This window comes from Zingiber officinale, chromosome 11B (genome assembly GCF_018446385.1).
Source record: "Zingiber officinale cultivar Zhangliang chromosome 11B, Zo_v1.1, whole genome shotgun sequence".
Classification (NCBI taxonomy): domain Eukaryota; kingdom Viridiplantae; phylum Streptophyta; class Magnoliopsida; order Zingiberales; family Zingiberaceae; genus Zingiber; species Zingiber officinale.
In genome coordinates this window covers 68,790,836-68,812,833 of record NC_056007.1, presented here as the reverse complement: position 1 = coordinate 68,812,833, position 21,998 = coordinate 68,790,836, and the positions used below count along the sequence as shown (strand labels likewise).

Below are 21,998 nucleotides of genomic sequence, written 5' to 3'. Positions count from 1 at the left end.
TAGGGCAGAGGTTGGGTCGCCAGCGTCGACAAAGGAGAAGAGGAAGGAGATGGCATCGGGCTCGGGGGGTTTGTACCGGCTGGGGAAGAGGCAGTTAGGGCAAGAATCGGGAGAGAAAAGCTTGGCGTCGGCGCGTGGAGATGTGCTCGAGAGAAAAGGGTAAACGGCGATAATGAGAAAATAAAGAAAATAAAATAAAATAATAAAAGAAAAGGAAATGTAAATATAAACATTTCCTTGTTTAGACGGGGTAGTCTAAACAGACTTTTCCGGGCCCCATCTTGATCCCCGTTAACTCGTCCATACGAGTTCCGAAAAATTCCCAAAAAATTTCCAAAAATTCCTAAAAATTTCCTTATTAAGATTCGCCTATTTTTCGGTACTTTACATTCTCCCTCACTTATAAAAATTTGGTCCCCAAATTTCGTTATCTACCATCAGCAATTACTAACAACAGATATAGAGTATAAATGCTGAACGGTAAATAAATCACATACCTCAAGTGAAAAGATGGGGATATCGAGCTCGGATAGTATCCTCGAGCTCCCAAGTAGCCTCCTCGTCTGAATGATGCTGCCATCCGACTTTAACCAGTCGGATAGTCTTGTTCCGCGACTGACGCTCTTTCCGGTCGAGAATCCGTACCGGAACCTCCTCATATGTAATGTCAGGCTGAACTGGAACCGGAATATCTGCCAGCACATGTGTCGGATCAGGTACGTATCTCCTCAGCATCGATACGTGAAATACATCATGAACGCCTGACAGGGACGGTGGTAGTGCCAATCGGTAAGCTACCGCTCCGATCCTCTCCAAGATCTCGAAAGGACCAATGTACCGCGGAGCTAGCTTACCTCTGAGGCCAAATCTCTTCACCCCTTTCGTGGGTGAAACTCGCAGAAATACATGGTCGCCCACAGAGAACTCTAGTGGTCTACGTCTCCGATCAGCGTAACTTTTCTGGCGGTCCTGCGCCTCTGACATCCTCCATCTGATAGTACGGACCAACTCTGCATCCTGCTGAACTCTATGAGGTCCCAACAACTGAGCCTCTCCAACCTCATCCCAAAGGACGGGTGTCCGACAAGGTCTCCATACAAGCGCCTCAAGCGGTGCCATCTGGATAGCCGAATGAAAGCCATTGTTGTAGGCAAACTCTACCAGCGCAGATGGTCCTCCCAACTGCCTCGAAATCCATAACACATGACCTCGGCGGGTCCTCTAAAGTCAGATAGTGCCTCGACTATCCATCATGTGGATGGAAAGCATCTTGAAAGCAATTTGTGTGCCCAAGGCTGCTGCGAGACTAGAACGAGACGTGAACCGTGGATCTTTATCCGAAATGATACTCAATGGAACACCATGTAGTCTGATAATCTCTCGACAATACAGATCTGCCAATCGATCCAGCGAATCAATCCTCCGGATCACTAAGAAGTGCGCTGATTTGGTTAATCGATCAACAATTACCCAAATCGCGTCATGGCCTCGTCGTGTCCTCGGCAACCCTACCACAAAGTCTATGGTAATGTGATCCCACTTCCACTCAGGAATAGGAATCCGCTGAAGTAATCCTGCAGGTCTCTGGTGTTCAGCCTTCACCTGCTGACAGACAAGACATCTAGCTACGAAATCCGCGATGTCTTTCTTCATGTCGTTCCACCAATAGGAACGCCTCAAGTCTCGATACATACGGGTCCCGCCTGGATGGATCGCAAATCGAGAACGGTGTGCCTCCTGAAGTAGCTCCTGTAAGACCGGATGAGACTGAGGTACGCATAATCTGCCTCGGAAGTATATGATACCCTCCTCGTCTCGTGTAAACTCGGTCTGCTGTCCGGAAGCTATCTGACTGCCAATGAACTGCAAATGTTGATCACCAGCCTGGGCCTCTCGGATCCTTGTCCTGATCGACGACTGAGCAACCATGGTAACAAGAATACCCTGCTCTGTGGGTCCCTGCTCCTCCAGGTCTAACTCAGAAAAACTCTGAATCAAATCCGTAACCGAAATCCGGTGGCAAGCTAAAGTCCCTCTGGACTTCCTGCTGAGCGCATCGGCAACCACATTAGCTTTTCCCGGGTGGTAGCTAATGGTACAATCGTAGTCCTTCAGGAACTCCATCCATCTCCTCTGTCGAAAATTAAGCTCCTTCTGAGTGAAAATATATTTGTGACTCTTATGATCAGTGAGAATCTCAAATGTGATACCGTATAAATGATGACGCCAAAGCTTCAGAGCAAAGATGATGGCAGCTAACTCCAAGTCATGAATTGGGTAGTTCTTCTCATGCTCCTTCAGCTGACGAGAAGCATAAGAGACTACTCTGCCGTGCTGCATCAGAACAGCGCCCAAACCCTGTAGAGACGCGTCGGTGTAAAGTACAAATCCATCCTCTCCAGATGGTAAAACCAAAACTGGAGCCGACACTAATCTCCGCTTCAGCTCCTGAAAGCTGGTCTCGCAATCCTCGGACCATGTAAACTTCACGCCTTTCCTGGTAAGACGTGTCAGTGGCATAGCAATACGCGAGAAGCCCTCGACAAAACGTCGGTAATATCGGGCCAATCCCAGAAAACTGCGGATCTCCTGAACTGACTTCGGCTGCTCCCAACCGGTGACAGCCTCGATCTTCTGAGGATCAACTGAAATACCTCTGCTAGAAACCACGTGTCCCAGAAAACCAACTGAGGATAGCCAGAATGCACACTTGCTGAACTTTGCGTACAGCTGATGTCGTCGAAGAATCTCCAAGACTGTGCGAAGATGCTGTGCATGCTCCTCCTCGGAACGAGAGTAGACCAATATGTCATCAATGAAAACGATAACAAACTGATCCAGATACTCCAGAAAGATGCGGTTCATCAAGTCCATAAACACCGCTGGAGCATTGGTAAGCCCAAATGGCATTACCAAAAACTCATAATGACCGTATCTGGTACGGAAAGCTGTCTTCTGGATATCAGAATCTCTGACTCTCAACTGATGATATCCGGATCGCAGATCAATCTTAGAATACACTGATGTACCTCTGAGCTGATCAAACAAATTCTCGATCCGTGGTAATGGATATTTATTTCTGATGGTCACTGCATTCAGCTGCCTGTAGTCAATACACAACCTCATAGTACCATCCTTTTTCTTGACAAACAGAACTGGAGAACCCCATGGTGAAACACTAGGGCGAATAAATCCCCTGTCTAAAAGCTCCTGGAGTTGAACCTTCAGCTCGTTCAACTCTTTCGGTGCCATACGATACGGAGCTTTCGATGTCGGTGAGGTTCCTGGAATCAGCTCAATAGTGAACTCCACTGGCCTTCTGGGAGGCAAACCAGGAAGCTCCTCAGGGAATACATCTGGATACTCTCAGACTACAGAAATGTCGGAGAGCTGCGAACTGCTGCTGTCGTCTGTACTAATCAAAGATAATAGGAAACCCTGACAGCCATGTGACAACAGCTTCTGAGCCTGAATCGCCGAAATAATCGAGATGTCGTCGTCTCTAATGCCAGTGAAACTCCACGAGGGTTGGTTCGGAGGCTGGAAGGTGACCACCCTCATCTGGCAATCAACGGTAGCATGATATACTGATAGCCAATCCATGCCAAGAATGATATCAAACTCGACCATCTCCAATACTAGAAGATCTACCGTAAGTATCATGTTGCCAAAGTCTAACGGGCAACCTCTGATCTCCTGGGTGACGTCTAAAGTATCACCGGACGGTAGGGAGACAGTCAATCGCCGCAACCTAACAGTAGGTAATCTACCAATCTCCCGCATAAAGGTACGGGATATAAAAGAGTGCGAACTACCAGTATCAATCAAAATATCAGCACTAAATGCATAAATAAAAATCGTACCGCGGAAAACGGATCCGTCGGCCCGCTGAGCATCCTCTCTGGTAATGCTGCCAGCGGCTGCTGCGGCTGGGCAGAAGCCTGCCACTGAGGCGCTGCTGGACTATGTGCCAGATAAGACTGAGAGGATGGTGACTGATACTGTGCAGCTGGCTGGGACTGAGTCTGATACTGCCCCTGAGTCGGATAATAAGGTCCTGGAGCAAAACTCTGGGGTGCTACAGAAGCACTGGAGTACTCCTGTCCAAGCATGCCAAATGCTGCTGCGGAGGGAGCTGCTCCCTGCTGACGCTGTTTCTGCCCTTCTCGATATGCCCCTGACTGACTAGACTGTCCCCTCTGACCTGACCCTCCGGAAGCCGTGTGCTGAGCCTTCAGCTGACAATCTCGGCTCTGGTGCCCCGGCAGTTTGCAATAAAAGCAAACTGACTGTCCCAGAGAGCAAGCTGGGGTGAGGTGATCTCTGGATCCACATCTGAAACAATGAGTATCACTAGGAGGTGGTTGCCGGTTTTGCTGAGAAAACCGGGAACGTCCTGAAGAAGACCGCCCTGACTTCTGAGGCCTACGAGATACCCCAGAAGAACTCTGACCTGACCGTCTGCGACTACTCTGATGCTGTCCTGTCGCCTGTGTCTGCTGGACCTGCCCTGATGTCTGACCCGTATGCTTTCTTTTCCTGTCCGGATATGCTGTCTGCCGAGCTAACTCTATCATCAAAGCTCGATTCAATGCATCAGAGTAAGATGAAATCCCTAATCCGGCAAGCTGTACATGCAGATAACCATCCAATCCCTGTATAAACTGCATTCTGTCCTCTGCAACTAACTCTGGACAAAACGGAGCCAGCCGGAGGAATTCGATTATACTCGGTCATCGGCGATTATTACGCCTCGAATCATAAAATCGGCGAGCCATCGATAGGGCGATGGAAAGCGGCTCTCAAAAGCCTCTCAACCTGGTCCATGTGACGTTGCGCTCACCAATAATAAAACGCTGAGTAACCCACCGGGCATTAGCTTCATCCGAAAGCAGCCAACTCTGCTTTCTCCCACTCGGAGCAAGCCATATAGAAGAAAGTCGCTCCATAGTCTCTATCCATGACAGAGTCATACTCGGATCGAGATCTCCGTGGAAAAGAGTGAAACGAGTCTTCATCGACTCGGCCAGTGCTGGAATCCTAGCTCGTGCAGTGACAATATCGGTGATCTGTGTCGGGGCGGCTGGCATAAGCCGTCGGTGGTACTGCCGGGTGAACATAAGTGGCCGCAGCTGGAGATACGGTAGGTAATGGAACCGGATATGGTGCAGCTGCTGCTACTGTAGGCAGTGGGAGTACAGGTGCCACTGGTATCGGGTACGCTGTAGGTCCAGGTGGCAGTGGTACAGAATACGCCGTAGGCTGCGCTGGAGTAGATGTCGGGTACACCAATGGTACCCCTGATGGTACCGTAAATAGGGTAGGAGTGGATACCGTCGGTGTGGCCAAAATAGGTATCTCTACAGGAGCTATCGGGATTTGAGAGCCCGATGCTCCCGCTGCATCCTGAGTCTGTCCCTGACTGTCAGGCTCACTAACAGTGGGCATCTCTGGCATATCCAGAGATCCCGTGGTCCTCGCACGTGGTCGTCCAGCACCACGTCTTGCAGCAATACGAGTAGATCGTCTCATATCTGTTAAATTAAATTACAAATATCAATACCAATATAACAAACATAAAATAAAAACATACCTATTTGCCGTCTGAAGATGTTCCGTCCCTGTCCAGTCCCCAATTTGACCTCAAAATTCCGAACGTACATATCGCCGGAAATCCAAATAAATCTGAAACGGAAATCCGAAACATAACCATATCGAAAATCCGATAATGCCCATTTTGACTCGCAAACCTGGCTAACCCAAATATCCAGAATACCAACAACAGGTATCCGATAAATCTCCAGAACACCAAAAGCAGGTATCATAACCCGCTCTGATACCAAATAAATTGGTATCCGATAAATCCCAAAAATCCAAAATACGAAACAAAAGATCGTAAAACTGTGCTCTGATACCACTAAATTGTCACGCCCCAAAGGAGTCCCCGTCCGAAGAAATTTCGGCAGCATCTCCCCTGTACGGCGGACAATCTGAAACTTTCTACATATCTCCATACCTCAGCCACATGCGGCTGGAATAATAATAATAAATATAACACAACCACACAAACATCCACGCAGTTATATATATCAAACAAAGCAGTATTACTCTGACTCGAAAACCACCCTACTCAACTACACTCGTAAAGCTCAAAACCGATGAACTCACCTCTTCTGCCGTCTAGGCAGGCATGTAGTAGAATAAAATCCAAATCCAAATCCATTGACATAATAAAATCTGTACCATGTCCATAAGTAGAATAATCCAAAAACAAAACAAGTTTAAAACATAGTCTATGAAAGAAAAACCAAAAGACTAATCATATCCTCGAGGTCTGCAGGGACCAGCAACTGGAACTCTCTCCTGACAGCATCAACCTGAAAATATCAACAATGGAGGCGGGGTGAGTCCAACACTCAGCAAGTACAGTTGATATGCAAAGTAAAGAAACAACACCTAGCACTAATCATGCGTACAGTCTCCTGTACTAACCAGGTCCTGAGTACAAGGTCAAACAGTCCGAGGGATAAGGAAATCCTGTATGCATGTCAAACATAGGTATCCAAACAATATGCAGCATATAAATGCAGCAAACACAAACACAAGCAATAAATGCATCATGCATATGATGCCAATGATGCGTCCTGGTCACCCCTGACGCCAGTCGATCATCTCATACAAAAGTGAGGCCGAGTGGGTAGGGCTGTGACAACCGTGCACTCTGTCGTCACTACTCCTGATGAGTGACTGAGTGGACGGGATGGTGTCGGAGTACACCTATCCTCCTACCCCAAATCATAAATAGGGGAGCGCAATGCTCTCAACTCCCGGTACACGATGACGGGGAGGAATCCCTGCCGGATAACACGTTGTGTCACACTACCCATGAGCGGACCAACGGTGCCTAACAGAGTTCCTGCTGCAACACACTCTGCCTGAATCGACCAATAACCCATGAGTGGTGGTGTGTGCAGATCCATGTAACTGGCGATGTGCTCAACAATAATGGAGCAGACTATCGCACAACATGCAATCATGCATATGGTGCATGGCAATAACCATAAAAACATCCTGACCTAATCCATATATCTAGAAAAGTGCACCCTAGGTCAAAGAATCATATCGAATCAAAGGTACACAGAAGGTATAAAAACCTAGGTCCTGAACATGGTGAAGCATGGTATATCACTACCCCCTATAAGCATGTATAAACAGGTAAAATATACATGAGATGCAAACCAATCAATCAATCAAGCATGTACCAAGATTTGGGTAGTGATTAACCGAAACAGATAAGAAACACAATTAATGCAACATGTTAATTTCATTACTAAGCATATCAAAGACAAAAAGTCAAAAGTACCCGCCTCCGATAAAATAGTAAGGTCCAGTCCGACTCCGAGATACTCGTCTCGCGTCACAGTCCTGTGTCAAACAATAAATCTTTTTATTTAGCTACACTTCTCGTAAATAGCTAAATACAACCTCTAATCCTAAAATTAGAGTAAAACCCTAATCGAATATAACTCAAGTTAACTAGAGTTAGTTTCCTTAACCTTAACCATTCTACTATTCGGTTTCAATTGAAACCTACACACGATTCCAAATTAACATATAATGCCAACACAACTAGCAAACATCTACAACAAAGTCCAAAACCCTAAATCTTACCTCAAACTCACAGCCAGATAGTTCCTACCGGAGAAGGGTTGTTTTACTGCTGTAAACAAAAACAAGCAAACCTCACAATTGTTACGCAAAGCTTACAACCTTATAAAAACTTCCACTGACAGCTACCTAGAATCACCAAATCCTTACCTTGTTGCTGCTGGATCAAGACTTATGGCCGAATTGGGCTGTCCGCCACTAGAAGGTGACTGCCTGTTGCTTCCTCATTCCCTCTCTGTCGGTGACTGATGGAAGAAGAAGCCGGCAGTGAAGAAATGAACCAGGGCACAGCGTCAAAAATCAACCGATGGGGAAGAAGGCTCGGCAGAACCTGGTGGCCGGAATGCAGAGGTGCGGCGGCGGCTGGGATGCACACACTGTGCCGACTATAGTGCTAGGGCACAGGGAAGGACTCGGCAGTGACTCTCGTCGTCAGCGGCAGAAGCTAGGGCACGGTGGAACCAACAGTGGTATGCGGGTGCCGGAATCGGGGTGGCCGGCGCTTCTCGAGTGGCGGGCGTCGGGTTAGGGCACAAAAAGTAGCAGCCGGCGCTAGGAACTCCACGGCAAGGGCTAGGGCTCCGGGTGGTCAACGGTGGCTCTCGACTAGGGCAGAGGTTGGGTCGCCAGCGTCAGCAAAGGAGAAGAGGAAGGAGATGGCATCGGGCTTGGGGGGGGGGGGGGGTTTGTACCGGCCGGGGAAGAGGCAGTTAGGGCAAGAATCGGGAGAGAAAAGCTTGGCGTCGGCGCGTGGAGATGTGCTCGAGAGAAAAGGGTAAATGGCGATAATGAGAAAATAAAGAAAATAAAATAAAATAATAAAAGAAAAGGAAATGTAAATATAAACATTTCCTTGTTTAGACGGGGTAGTCTAAACAGACTTTTCCGGGCCCCATCTTGATCCCCGTTAACTCGTCCATACGAGCTCCGAAAAATTCCCGAAAAATTCCTAAAAATTTCCTTATTAAGATTCGCCTATTTTCCGGTATTTTACACTTCTTCTCCCATTTCTTCAAATGCGCCAACTTCTTGATTTCTTTCTTCTTTGGGCATTTGGTGTGGTAATGACCCCGCTCACCACACGTGAAGCATACTATGTGCCATTTCTTCTTTTGGGCTTCTTTATTCCTACAACCCATGTTAGTATTCAAAATAACTTGATTGAGTTTAGGAGTTACCTTCTTCTTACCCAATGGACATCTACTCTTGTAGTGCCCCTTCTCATTGCACCCGAAGCATATTATATGGTCTTTTAACTTCACTTCGGTGGATGTGCTTGCTAGGTTGATTTCCAAGACTTCTTCTTCTTCGCTTGTCTTGGATTGTTCTTCAACCTTTGAGGATGTCTCCTCATCCACACTAGTGGATGGCATTTCTTCATCCTTCTCCTCTTTCTCCTCGGAAGTTGAGTGCTCTTCACCTTCCGATTGCTCCTCCTCTACTTGAGCTTCTTCATTCATTTCTTCAAATTTTTCTTCTTCTTGTGTATTCATAGGTTCTTCCCATTGAGCCTTCTTTATCTTGCTCCACAAATCGTGAGCATTCTCGTATTTGCCTACAAGGCTCATTACGTCATAAGGCAAAATATCAATTAATATAGATATTACCTTGTCGTTTGCCTTTGACCGAGAGATTTGCTCCTCCGTCCAATGTCGTGGTCGGAGCTTCTTCCCTTTCTTGTCCTTCGGGACTTCAAACGGCTCTTTGACCACCATCATGGTGTTCCAATCCGTGTTGAAGAAGACCTCCATCTTCATCATCCAATATGTGATGTCCCATAAGCTTCTACCTTCAAGCTTTGGCGGTTCAATCAAGCCGGTCATCTTTGCTTCCTTGGCGGTTAGTCCAATGGAGAGCGGCCTCGCTCTGATACCACTTGTTGGAGGATCGGTGGCCGGCTTGAAGGGGGGTTGGATAGAAGGCACCCCCAAATCGTTGCTTCCTATGATGTTAGCACAGCGGAATACAAACAAACACAAATAGAAAGCTAAACACTAAATACAAGAATGGAAATGCAAACCGCTAACACGTTCGTTTACGTGGTTCGGAGATAACTTGCTCCTACTCCACGGCGTGTCCGTAAGGTGGACGATCCCTATCCGTCGGTGGATTACTCCCCGGAAGACCTCCGGCTAGCTCAAACCTCCTTGTGGGTGGAGAAATCTCACCACAACACTCACCAACAACACTTGGACACAAGGGAATCTTGAGCACTTTGGTGACTACTAATTAGGCTTTAACCAAGTCTAATTTCGTCACCTTGGCCGGCCATACCAAGCTCCTTCTTATAGAGCTTGGAACAAATCAACAACCTGTCAACTGGTCCTTGCACCAGTCGACTGATGCCAGCCCAACGGCTCTCTCAACGGCTATCTGCTACAGTGCATCTGTCGACTGGTCCATACACCAGTCGAACGCTACAGTAACTGCTATAGTGCGCTACAGTAAAACCCTAAAACTAGGATTTTACTCCGAGTACAATCTCTCATGCACTCGTACCCTCACGACTCATTTGACTCTTCTTTGTAACCTTGACCTCTTGCCTTCAAGCCTACTTCCTTTGGCTCTCGTCCCTCGGATGCATCCAAGCCCGTGGCTTGTCTCCAATGCCATCCTTCGCGTATGCCTCAAAGTCGCTTCCCTCGGCCATTGTCCTTGCTGCCTTATCCACGGTCCCTTGGATGCTCCATCCTTCACCGGACCCGAAGCCGTCAACCTGAGTCACATGTGTCACCTGTAGTCCTGCACAACTCAAGTACCCATATCAAATAACAAGGGTAAACCTAACTTAAACCCTTTGCCCAAACACCAAAACACATGGTCCCACGAACCATTGGGATTGCTCCAACAACAGGTATCAGACAAACAGGACCTAACCTAAACTTGGTTGATCACATCAAAACAACCACGGGGTCCAACAGATACTCCTCAATGAATGCTTCCTTTAAGTAATATTTATTTACGATGTCAACCAGCTTCCATTCGTTATCATCCTCTTCCATGTGCTCTTATTGCTTCTTCAAATTTTGTTGAACCTTCTAGCTTTACATAGGCAATCAAAGATCCAAATTAGCATGCTGTAATGACTACAGAGTTTGATTCTTTTCTTCGTAATGCAACCTAGAGCTTAGTTCCTCGTACTCCATTTATGAATATTATGGGCTCTAAATGGGTTTATCGAATTAAGTATCATGCAGATGAATCTATTGAACATTACAAAGCTTGTCTTGTTGCTAAAGGCTTTAATCAACAACCAGGTATTGACTTCAATGATACTTTTAGTCTAGTAGTTAAAATTATAACTATCAGACTACTACTATCTATAACATTTAGCTCCAATTAGCTAATACGACAATTAGATGTTTCTAATCCTTTCCTTCATGGACACCTTAAAGAAACTATTTTTATTGAGCAACCACCTGGATTCATCCACCCGTAACTTTCAACTCATGTGTGTCAACTTCATAAATCTATATATGGTCTTCGACAAATACCTCGTGCATGATTTCATTGTCTATCTACCTGGCTTCATATTTAAGGATATTCTAGATCAAAAATTGACTCTTTCCTATTCTAAAAATGTAATGAGGAATTTTCAATATTTTTTCTAAATTATGTGGATGATATCTTAATAACTGGTAGTGATTAAAATTGCATTACTACTTTACTCCATCTTTTTCATCAAGAATTTCCTATTCGAAATCTTAGCAATGCTCATTTTTCCTTAGTGTAGAGTTTCTCTCACAATTTGAAGGTTGTCTTCTCTCTCAGAGAAAATATATTACTAGACTTCTACAACGAGCTAAAATAGATGGTGCATGTCCTATCTCCACACCAATCATTGAAGGTGATTTCACTGCACCTTTATCCTCTTAATTAGTTGACTCCCATATCTACCAAAGCATTGTTGGTGCCCTACAATGCCACTATTATGTTGGAAATTTTCCAACATATTACACAACCCAATATTACTTTCATTGTAAATCGTGTCTGTCAATTTATGCATGCTCCTACTGAACACCATTAGGAAGGTGTTAAGAGAATTCTTCGATATCTTAAAGACACTATTTTACATGATTTTCTTTTATATTGTCAGTCCTCACGAGAGTTTATTGCCTACAGTAATGCAGATTGGGTTGGATCTCTCAAAGATAGACATTCTACTAGTAGATATGTCATATTTTTTTGGGCGAAATCTTGTTTTCTGACTTTCAAAGAAGTAACTTACAGTCTCTCACTCAAATACTGAAGTTGAGTATAAAGCTATAGCTAACACGATGTCAGAAATTATTTGGCCACAATCTCTTCTTTCGAAATTACACTTTTCTCCAACTGCTACACCTAAAATCTAGTGTGATAATATTGAAGTAACTTATCTTATGGCAAATCCTATTTTTCATACTCGTACCAAGCTTATAGAGATTGATTTTCATTTTGTTCGTGAGTATATTGCAACTCGACAACTTTCAATTTCTTACATCTCTACTAAAGATCAAATTACTTATATACTTACCAAGCCATTATCTAGACAATGTTTCACCAAGTTAGCACTCAAACTCAACATTCAGGTACTCACCGTTGAGTTTGTCAGGGGTAATGATAATAATGAAAAATAATCTCGAATTGATTTCAATCAATTGAGATTTATTATATTTGGCATCACAATCAAAATTAAAATCGACATGAATCAAATAGCAAGAATAATACTTCTAAATATATTATATTTATTACTATACTTATAATTATATGTCATATTTAATTTTTTTCATTATTATTTGGACAACGGGTATAAATAAGCCTATTGACTTTAGTAAATAAAAAAAAAAAATAGAATTAATTTTCTATTATATATTTTTTCATTATCTATTAGTTTCAACAAATAGAACTATTGCAATGTCACTATTATATTCTTGCAAATAAATTATCATGGAGTTTAGATTATATATTAAAAACAATGTTTCTTGAACATGTTTTAGTAATTACACATTAATAAACTTCTAGACAGAAAAACTAATAGAACTAAATTCGTAGCAAAAAACTGTGGGTAACGATAGTATTTTCCTTATTTTATTAAAAAATATAAAAGAGAATTTTTAAAAATAATAATAGTAAAGATCTCTCAACAAAGTAATATGATTTTGCTCTAATCACAAGTCATTTTGCCCGTTCCTGTAATGTCTTCCTCTGTTTAGCTAATCATTAAATACCTTCTAAAAATTATAGAATAAATGTCCTTTAAAAAAAAATCTATCAAAAGGCATTCTAAATTTACAAGTTTCCCTATCCAATAGAAGTGATTATCTTTTTATATTTTGTTATATATTTTATTTCTTATTTTATAAAATTAAAATACTATTTACTGATTGAATTGTTATAGAGACTACGAAATATTTTTTTTATAATTTTTAAAGGATCCTTTTAATTGAAAAACAAAACAAAAAAAATCAAAAAATGCAATTCTTTGATGATTTTAAAAATTAAGCTAACTTTTGCCTCACTGAGACAATTAATGATACAAGGAAGTATTAGATGATGCCCACCTGGATTTCTCATTATGTGACATATTGTCTTAAATGCAATGATGATAATGGCTCATTAGTTGTTGGAAATTAAGAAGCGAGAGGAGACAATTAATCAAGAGAGTAATGAATTTGGTTTAATTGCACAACCACAAAACAGTGACAACATTGATCGTCTTATCAGTGCCTAAGGCTCCATGATATTCAATCACCAAATAATTAGTTTATGTCGAACAGTTGAGAATTTATGAGCTCAGTCAGATTGTCAAGCATGATTATCGTTCATATATAGAGTGTAATTCTCATAAGCTAAATCCGGACCTCTAGTTTGAACATGGATGTATTTTCATGCTTTTCTGTAAGAATAGTGCCATATTAAACACACAATAAATGTCATTATTTAAAGACTCTTAATGAGATAGATGGCCTAAGTATGAAAAATATATCAAGTTGATTTGCATGGATCAGTCTTTGATAATCAAAGAAATGTCAAAAAATCATGTTCAGACCGACGTTTCTATCTTAATCTCTTGCACTGTTTAGAACATGCATTCAAATAGGATTTTGAGTTATGGCAAGACCTTAATGAGCCATCCATCCATGCATTTATTCTTCGTTAATAAATCATTTTTAAAATATATAAACCTTATATAACTACAAGTGTACTGGGCACTATTATTGAGCTTTATACTCTACTCAATCTTCATTTATAGGTAATTATTTGCCGTATTGATGTGAAGTGAATGTGAAACAAGCAAATATTCATAGGGTTTGTGCTTCTCTCTCTTGTATTTATCTTTTGTTTTGAGAATAAATTGGTCTCATTTATATTTTTGCTGAGATACAAGTCACTGCATATTCTTCTCCTACTTCATTTTTAAAAACATTCATTGTTGAAAGTTTCTTATAAGAACAACAGTATCTTAGGGATCAATATCACCGTCATTGTTCTTATTTCAAGGGAATCTGAAAATGAAGACAAAACTAAAATAACAACCAAATTGTTGTTGAAAATTCAATTCAAAATTCTCATTCAATATTAAGTTAATTTCTTTTCAAACACGTACATATCCATTTATTGAGAGAGAGAGAGAGAGAGAGCAATTTCGGTTCAAATTGAAAGAGAGGGAGAGCAAACAATTTCTCTTTCAATTGAGAGAGTATGAGAGAATTTAAATTACATTTTAGTTTATAAAAAAAAGAACCATAGAAAGTATATCTTTAGTACTTCTCACTGCACAAAATTCTTTACACTGTTTAAAACGAAATCATTGTATGGTATTTTTGTAATCTTTTCTTACTCAACAAAAAACAAATCAAATAGCTCGTATTATGTCAAAACCCATCAATTGGATACAGATGATCACTGAATTGACAGAAATGTTAAAATTCTATGTATTCGGTGATAATGGAGGCTGAAATATGAGGAAAGAATCAGAACTGGAATCTAGAGCAAAGAATTACAAGGAAGAAACCTTGGCATGGACTGTAATCATTTAAAAAGGATAAATATAAATGTAATGGTAGTTTCTATTATACCTCCAAAACACCATCATCTCTGAAGCCCGGGACTTTGAAAAATCCTGTCAGTTATTGATGGCTTTAAATACAGAGAGAGAGAGAGAGAGAGAGAGATAGGGGAGAGAGAGAGAGAGATTTAACGAGGGGGGCGTGGTGAATGAATTGGAGTCGCAAGCAATCTGTCGAGTGCTAGCTTCGCAGCTTTCCGCATTTGGTTCTCTCGTCCAAACGCCGAGCGCAACGAAGAAAGTCTCCGCCTTTGAGCGTGGAGGAGAGACGTAGAACGGCCGACGGCATCGCCATCTCTCAGCATGAACTTTTCGTTCTCTCTTGTCTTGTGCCCATAACGGTGACTGGAAGTGCGAAGGATGGACTCCGGCGACGACCCCGATGTTCCTGACTCACGCGGGAGGAAAAAGCGGTACCATCGGCACACCCCGCGGCAGATTCAAGATCTCGAATCGTACGCTCTCTTTCTCTATCTGTCTCTCTGTGAACACACATGGATAGTGTTGTGCTCTTCGCTGATGGCTTTGTGTGCGCTTTTGTTTAGGATGTTCAAGGTGTGTCCGCATCCGGACGAGAAGCAACGGATGCAGCTGAGCCGAGACCTTGGGCTAGAGCCGCGTCAGATCAAGTTCTGGTTCCAGAACCGGAGGACGCAGATGAAGGTAACAGCCGCCGGCTCCTTGATGTTCTTCTTTCTCGTTTTTTTATTTTGCCGTCGTTGTTTTCCTGGTAGAAAAAAAAAAAAATCCGATTTTGATACGAGTGGGACCAAAAAGGTGCCACCTTTATGTGCCATTGTTTGATTTCCTCATCCTGGTGCATCGCAGGCACAACAAGATAGATCGGGAAACTGCTGGCTGCGAGCAGAGAACGACAAGATCCGGTGTGAAAACATCGCCATGAGGGCAGCTCTTAAGAACGTCATCTGCCCTTCCTGCGGCAGCTCCTCCTGCACCGAGGACTCTTACTTTGACGAGCAGAAGCTGCGGATGGATAATTCGAGGTTGAAGGAAGAGGTAACGTCAGCCTTAGCTTTCTTTTTGGGTTAGGTCAACATTGTTGCTTTATTTGCTTCCTTGTAGCTCGATCGTGTCTCTGGTCTTGCGTCGAGGTACTTTGGAAGGCCTATCACGCAGCTTCCCCCAGTTCAGTCAGTATCCATCTCATCGTTGGACTTATCTGTTGGCAGTTACAACGATCCGGGGATAAGTACTTCCCTTGATCTTGATCTTCTATTGCGGAACTCTTCTTCTTTTCCGCACACGTATCGCGCGAGCATTACTGAGCTTGAGAAACCTCTGATGATGGATATGGCAAGTAACGCGATGGAGGAAGTTGTGAGGCTTGTGCAGGCCGATGAGCCGTTGTGGGTGAAGTCGGGAAGTGATGGAAGGGAAATACTTCAGCTTGAAACATATGAGAGGATGTTTAAACGATCAGGCCATCAGCTCAATTTTCCGGATGTTCGAATTGAGGCATCAAGGGATTCAGCAGTGGTTGTTATGAATGCATCAACGTTGATCAATATCTTCATGGACGCCGTAACTTCTGAACTTGTTTTCCTAAGAACATAACTTCTACTTTGTCTACATTCCCCCTGATTAACATCTTGTGGCAGAGTAAGTGGGCAGAGCTATTTCCCACAATTGTTTCGAAAGCAAGGACCCTTGAAGTCCTCGCATCTGGAATGGCTCAGAGCAGAAGTGGATCCTTGGCATTGGTAATGGCGATTCGTAAGTTCTTGCGTTTGGCAATTGGCACCAACGCCCTCACGATACTGATACATTTAAAGACGTGCAGATTTACGAGGAGCTACAAGTTCTTTCGCCTGTTGTCCCTACTCGCGAATTCTTCTTTTTAAGGTGTTGCCAACAGATTCAACGAGGTGTATGGGTGATTGCTGATGTTTCAGTGGATTATCCTAGGGCGAATGAGCTCACGCCTTCTTCTCAATCAAAGAGACTTCCTTCGGGCTGTTTGATCGAGGAAATGGCAGATGGCTATTCTAAGGTGATCGATGTGCATAATTTTTGGGTTCATTTCCATAAATTAATAACCATTGATGATTTCCGTAGGTAACTTGGGTTGAACATGTGGAGATTGAAGAAAGCAATCAAATTCCTGTGCTCTTCAAGGATCTAATGGACAGTGGATGGGCATTTGGAGCACAACGCTGGCTCACCGCCCTCCAGAGAATGTGCGATAGACTTTCTTGTCTAGCGATTGCGGGAGTTCCAGCCAGAGAACTCGGAGGTAAAAACAAGTTTCTGTGAGCTAATTGCAAATGGAGGTAAAAGGATCCTTACACTGCGATTTCCACTGTGAACAGCAGTGGCTCCCTCGCCTGATGGTAAGAGAAGCATGATGAAGCTCGCGCAGAGGATGGTGAACAATTTCTGTGCCAATATCAGTGCATCGAATGATCACAAGTGGATCGCACTCCCAGGGTTGAATGATGCCGGAGTCAGGGTTATACTCCACAAAAGCACAGATGCCGGCCAGCCCAGTGGCGTCCTGCTTAGTGCAGCAACCACAATATGGTTCCCTATATCACCTGAGAGCGTCTTCGTTTTCTTCAAGGATGAACGGACGCGAGCTCAGGTTAATCTCTGTGCACCTTCTTCAGATACTGAACTCTTCAAGGACAATGCAATTAAATTTCTTCATCGTCTTTTAAAATTTTCAGTGGGATGTTCTATCAAATGGGAACACTGTCCAAGAAGTAACCCATATAATGACCGGTTCACATCCAGGGAACTGCATTTCTCTTCTTCGCGTAAGCTTTCTTTCTCTTTATTTCCTGCACAAAGCTCGCACTCATTGCTCATCATATTTATATATGCATCAGTAGTCTGTCTAACGAACCAGTGAGCAGAAAGTTTTCATGTGTTTTACTGCCTCAGTTCTATTCAATTTCGCTGACATTTGAAAGCTAAACCATTCACTTCACTGAGATTCACTGAGATGTGAATGATTATAGGGATTCAATTCTGGTCAGAACACCATGTTGATACTTCAAGAGTGCTGCACCGATGCATTAGGCTCTGTTGTGGTCTATTCCCCAATTGACGTACCGGCAATCAACGTAGTGATGAGCGGCGAAGACCCATCCTCAATCTCTCTTTTGCCTTCGGGCTTCACCATACTGCCAGATGGGAGATCGGCAGGGGGACAAGGGGCCTCGTGCAGCTCGAATCCACGGGGAGGTTCATCTGGCTCACTGGTCACCGTAGCATTTCAAATACTCATGAGCAGCTTGCCATCGGCGAAGCTAAACATGGAGTCAGTAATGACAGTTAATAACTTGATCGGCACCACAGTTCAGCAAATAAAGGCAGCCTTGAACTGTCCTGATATCTGAATTCATGCCCTGAAGTGAATTAAAAGCCCACATTTTACTTCTGTCCTCTCCTCCTTCAACTGCTTCAGATCTGATGGACTCTCAAGGCTCTCTCTTTGTATGTGTGGCATTCAAGATGGGATTTTGAGTGGGTCTTCTTGTGTTGGTTGGTTGGTTGGCCTTGAATGCGTGCTTCCGTTGTGAGCTTCAATTGAAGCTTTAAGATGCTGCAGGAGATGTTGTTGCTACCGTCGTTGTTGTCGTAGTTGTTGTTGTTGTCACTGATGCCAGCCAGCTTCGGGCCAACACAAATTTTATTTTACAGGAATCTTTCAGAATTTACGTTTGCAAGAACTCAATGAAGTCAAGAACGCACCATACCTGCTTCCCGTTCTGCTGCCATTACTGCGACGCCTTTAGCTTTGCTTTCCTCTTCCTTGGCACAGTGGCTGGTAATGGTTCGGGTATTGACTTCTGTCCATGAGAATTCACCGATTAGGATTTTACTTGGATAATAGGCTGTTTTCATTGTTTCACTAGGCCTGGATGCATTTGTGTAATGGAGAAGATGCGAATTAAATTCTCAACTTGATCTTGGACTTGAAACTTCAGAGTGGTCCCTGTGTAGCACACATAAGAAAGAGTTGGCATCTGCTTTAACTCTCCATTAGTTTTCTTTTCTTTTGTCAACAAGTTTAGTTAGTGGTATAATTATGCCTCTTGTTTCCGTTGTACTGTTTCGCCGTCTCAGTTATGAGCCAGTTGTTGCTGCTTTGAAGATTTGCAAGCTAAAGATAATAATATTTTTGGTTAACATAATTACATGTTGTTTTATCCAAAAATTGTAGCGTTAGGCGTCCAAGAATAAACTAATTGCAATAGATGATAACAAAACTCGAAAGAAGAGGAGCCTCAATCTTTCATAGAAAATCCAATCCTTTATATAGGATTTACGTTCTGCAAGATATGCCCACAGTGCTCAACTCTACTGGAGGGAAAAAAAAATTGAAGCCGCCTTTTTAGGACTGCCCCATATTCTCTGAAAGATAATAAATTATCAGGGGAGCATTTGTACTAGTACAACGATTTTTTATATATGGAGACTAGACATCTATCGAGATATTTTGTACCCGTTACTAATTAACCCTAAAACTTCTTTGAGTAATATATATTCATGTAAGTACTAATGGTTATGCCCACAATGCTCTAGCTAAAAGGTCAGAGTTGATAAGAAAATTGATGAGTCGAGCACACAATGAGGATAAAAAATAAGTTTTCATATATTTTCATTGATCATTACATATATTATTTATAGGCTAATACATCACACATATTCAAAAATCCACTAACACCACAACGTTAACCACTAACACCACATCCTATTATTTCTCTACCACTAACTCAACATACCAACTCATCAACCCACTAACACCACATTACCACTATTATCATTAACACATTAATTTTATTAGCAATCTCCCCCTTAAACTAATATTCCAAATGTAATAATCAATTTAAAAAAGAGTCAAACTTTTAAACTCAATGTAGAAACACAAAGTAACTTTATGAGCTTTTGAAATGCAGAAAATTTGAGAGGTTTGGTTAGTATATCAGCAATTTGATCCTCGCTTCTGCAGTAAACAAAATTAATGACTTCATCATTTGTGAGATTTCTCAGAAAATGATACCTCACATCTATGTATTTACTTTGACAATGTAGCACTAGATTTTTAGAAAGTTTTATTGTCGAATTGTTGTCATAATAAATCTGAATAGGTTCATCCTTTTTAAAATATAATTCTGTAAGAATCTTCTTTAGCAAAATAGCTTGACAAGCATAAGATATTGTAGCAACAACTCAACTTCCGTGGATAATAATGTAATAATTACTTATTTTTTTCGAAGACCATGAAATAGCTCCTGTACCGAACATGAAAATGTACTCAGATGTACTTTTTCAATCATCTAGATCTCCTGCATAATCACTATCTATAAAACCAAACAGATTTGACTTTTCTTCCTTTTTATAAAATAACTCAAACTCTTTAGTACCTAACAAGTACTGAAAAATTTTCTTTGCAGCTAAGAGATGCATTTCTGTAGCACAATTCATGTATCTACTAATCATACTTACAGCATGCATAATATCATGTCTCATTGCCGTCAAATACATTAAACTCCGCACTATCTGTTTGTAAAGTGTGGCATCTTCTTTCCTCCAATATTTTTATATAACTTCACTCCAAACTCAGATAGAGTATTTACAGGATTGCAATCTTTCATTTGAAACCTGTTCAAAATTTCTTACACATATCTTCTTTGAGAAATAAAAATTCCAACAGAAGCTTGAACCACTTCAATACCAAGGAAATAATGCATCATATCAAGTTCAGACATTTCAAATTATTTCATCATAGATTTTTTTTTTTATTTTCAAATATAGATGTACTAATTCTAGTGTAGATTAAGTCATCTACATATAAAAAAACAATTAATATTTTTCCTCTATCATCAATCTTAATAAAAAAAATGTTCATAAGAGCATTTTTGAAAGCCTTCCTTCAAAAAATAAGTCTCTATACGATTATACTAAATCCGTGGGGCTTGTTTTAATTCATATAGAGCTTTCCTTAATTTATAAACTTTATGCTCATTACCAAATTTCACATAATCCAGAGGTTGATCGATAAATATCTCTTCTTTCAAATCTCCATGGTGGAATGCTAATTACTGATTTTACATCCAATTGAAAGATAGACCATGAATTTTGTGCCTCCATCGCTATCACCACTCTAATTGTATCATGTCTTGCTATAGGAGCAAAAACTTCTTTATAATTAACACCAAACTCTTGCTTGTAGCCCTTCACCACCAAGCATGCTTTGTACTTGTCAATCTCACCATATTCATTTAGCTTTGTCTTGTAAATCCACTTTACACCAATTGTCTTTTGCCTTTTAGGAAGATCATATAACTCTCATGTATTATTTTTTTTCAATTGTTTTAATTTCATCATCCATAGCCTTTCTCCATTTTAATTAACATACACTTGAAAAATAGTGAGGTCACAATCTAAAAACAAAGCAAAATATGTAAGAAGATCATCACCTTGATCAATTCCAGTCACCTCATAATTAGACATCCATGTCGATCTTCTTCGAACACATTGTGGCCTTTGTGATTCTGCTTTAATTGAACTTTGATCTGCCATAGGAACATTTTGAGAGGCTTCCTCATGTTCATCCTCCATAGGCTATTGTACTTTCTCATCATCATCAAAATCTACCGGGATAATTTTTTTAACGTCATTTAGATTGCATGGCCAAGTGTCTTTTCATCAAAAATAACATCACGACTTATAATGATTTTCTTAGTGCAGATATTATATAATCTATAAGCTTTTGATGTATTACTCATACCAAGAAAAATGCATTTTCACTTTTGATGTCTAGCTTCTTTCTCCTTTCATATGGAATATGAGCATAAGCTATACACCCAAAAAATTAAAAATGATCAACAATAGGTTTTTTCCACTCCAGGCTTCCTCTGGGGTCATATTTTGAACAGATAATGTAGGACTTATATTCAATATATGGATACTCCAATTAACTGCTTCTGGCCAAAAACTTTTAGGAATACCACTTGTCATCAGAAGGCTTCGCACCATATTCATAATAGTGCGGTTCTTCCTCTCGCATACACCATTCTGGTGAGGTGTGTAAGCTATTGTAAGTTGCCTCTTGATTCCATGATTCTCACAAAAATTTACAAATTCATGTGAGTTATATTTGTTGATGCAATCGACCTAAGTTTGATCGGTACGATCATAGTTTTGATGTGTGTGTCAAAGAGTTTAAGTTAGGCTTTCATATGTGTTTGATATGTGTGTTTGAGTCTTGTAGGACTTGGTGAAGCACACATGAGGAGCTTGGTGCAACTAA

General features: G+C 41.7%; 1 protein-coding gene across 2 annotated transcripts; it reads left to right on the top strand.

The window, feature by feature from the left end:
- Nucleotides 1-14,829: 14,829 nt before the first annotated feature.
- Nucleotides 14,830-18,787, top strand: LOC122033344 (homeobox-leucine zipper protein ROC8-like). Of its 2 annotated transcripts, none has more exons than XM_042592353.1 (10): nt 14,830-15,171; nt 15,262-15,379; nt 15,545-15,733; nt 15,800-16,258; nt 16,336-16,437; nt 16,518-16,727; nt 16,793-16,970; nt 17,050-17,318; nt 17,404-17,493; nt 17,698-18,787. In XM_042592353.1, the coding sequence occupies exons 1-10, from the start codon at nt 15,077-15,079 to the stop codon at nt 18,076-18,078; spliced, it is 2,091 nt and encodes a 696-aa protein (XP_042448287.1). In that variant the 5' UTR covers nt 14,830-15,076; the 3' UTR covers nt 18,079-18,787. The 2 variants fall into 2 exon arrangements, with proteins under 2 accessions (XP_042448287.1, XP_042448286.1); XM_042592352.1 differs by having other exon boundaries at nt 17,047-17,318.
- Nucleotides 18,788-21,998: the final 3,211 nt, after the last annotated feature.

What these genes read in the sequence shown, in the direction of transcription:
- LOC122033344 (XM_042592352.1), top strand. Translation starts at nt 15,077, where the DNA reads ATGGACTCCGGCGACGACCCCGATGTTCCTGACTCACGCGGGAGGAAA. An exon ending in ATTCGAGGTTGAAGGAAGAG is followed by an intron (nt 15,734 to 15,799) that starts GTAACGTCAGCC and finishes GCTTCCTTGTAG; the next exon opens with CTCGATCGTGTCTCTGGTCT. An exon ending in TGGCAGATGGCTATTCTAAG is followed by an intron (nt 16,728 to 16,792) that starts GTGATCGATGTG and finishes TGATTTCCGTAG; the next exon opens with GTAACTTGGGTTGAACATGT.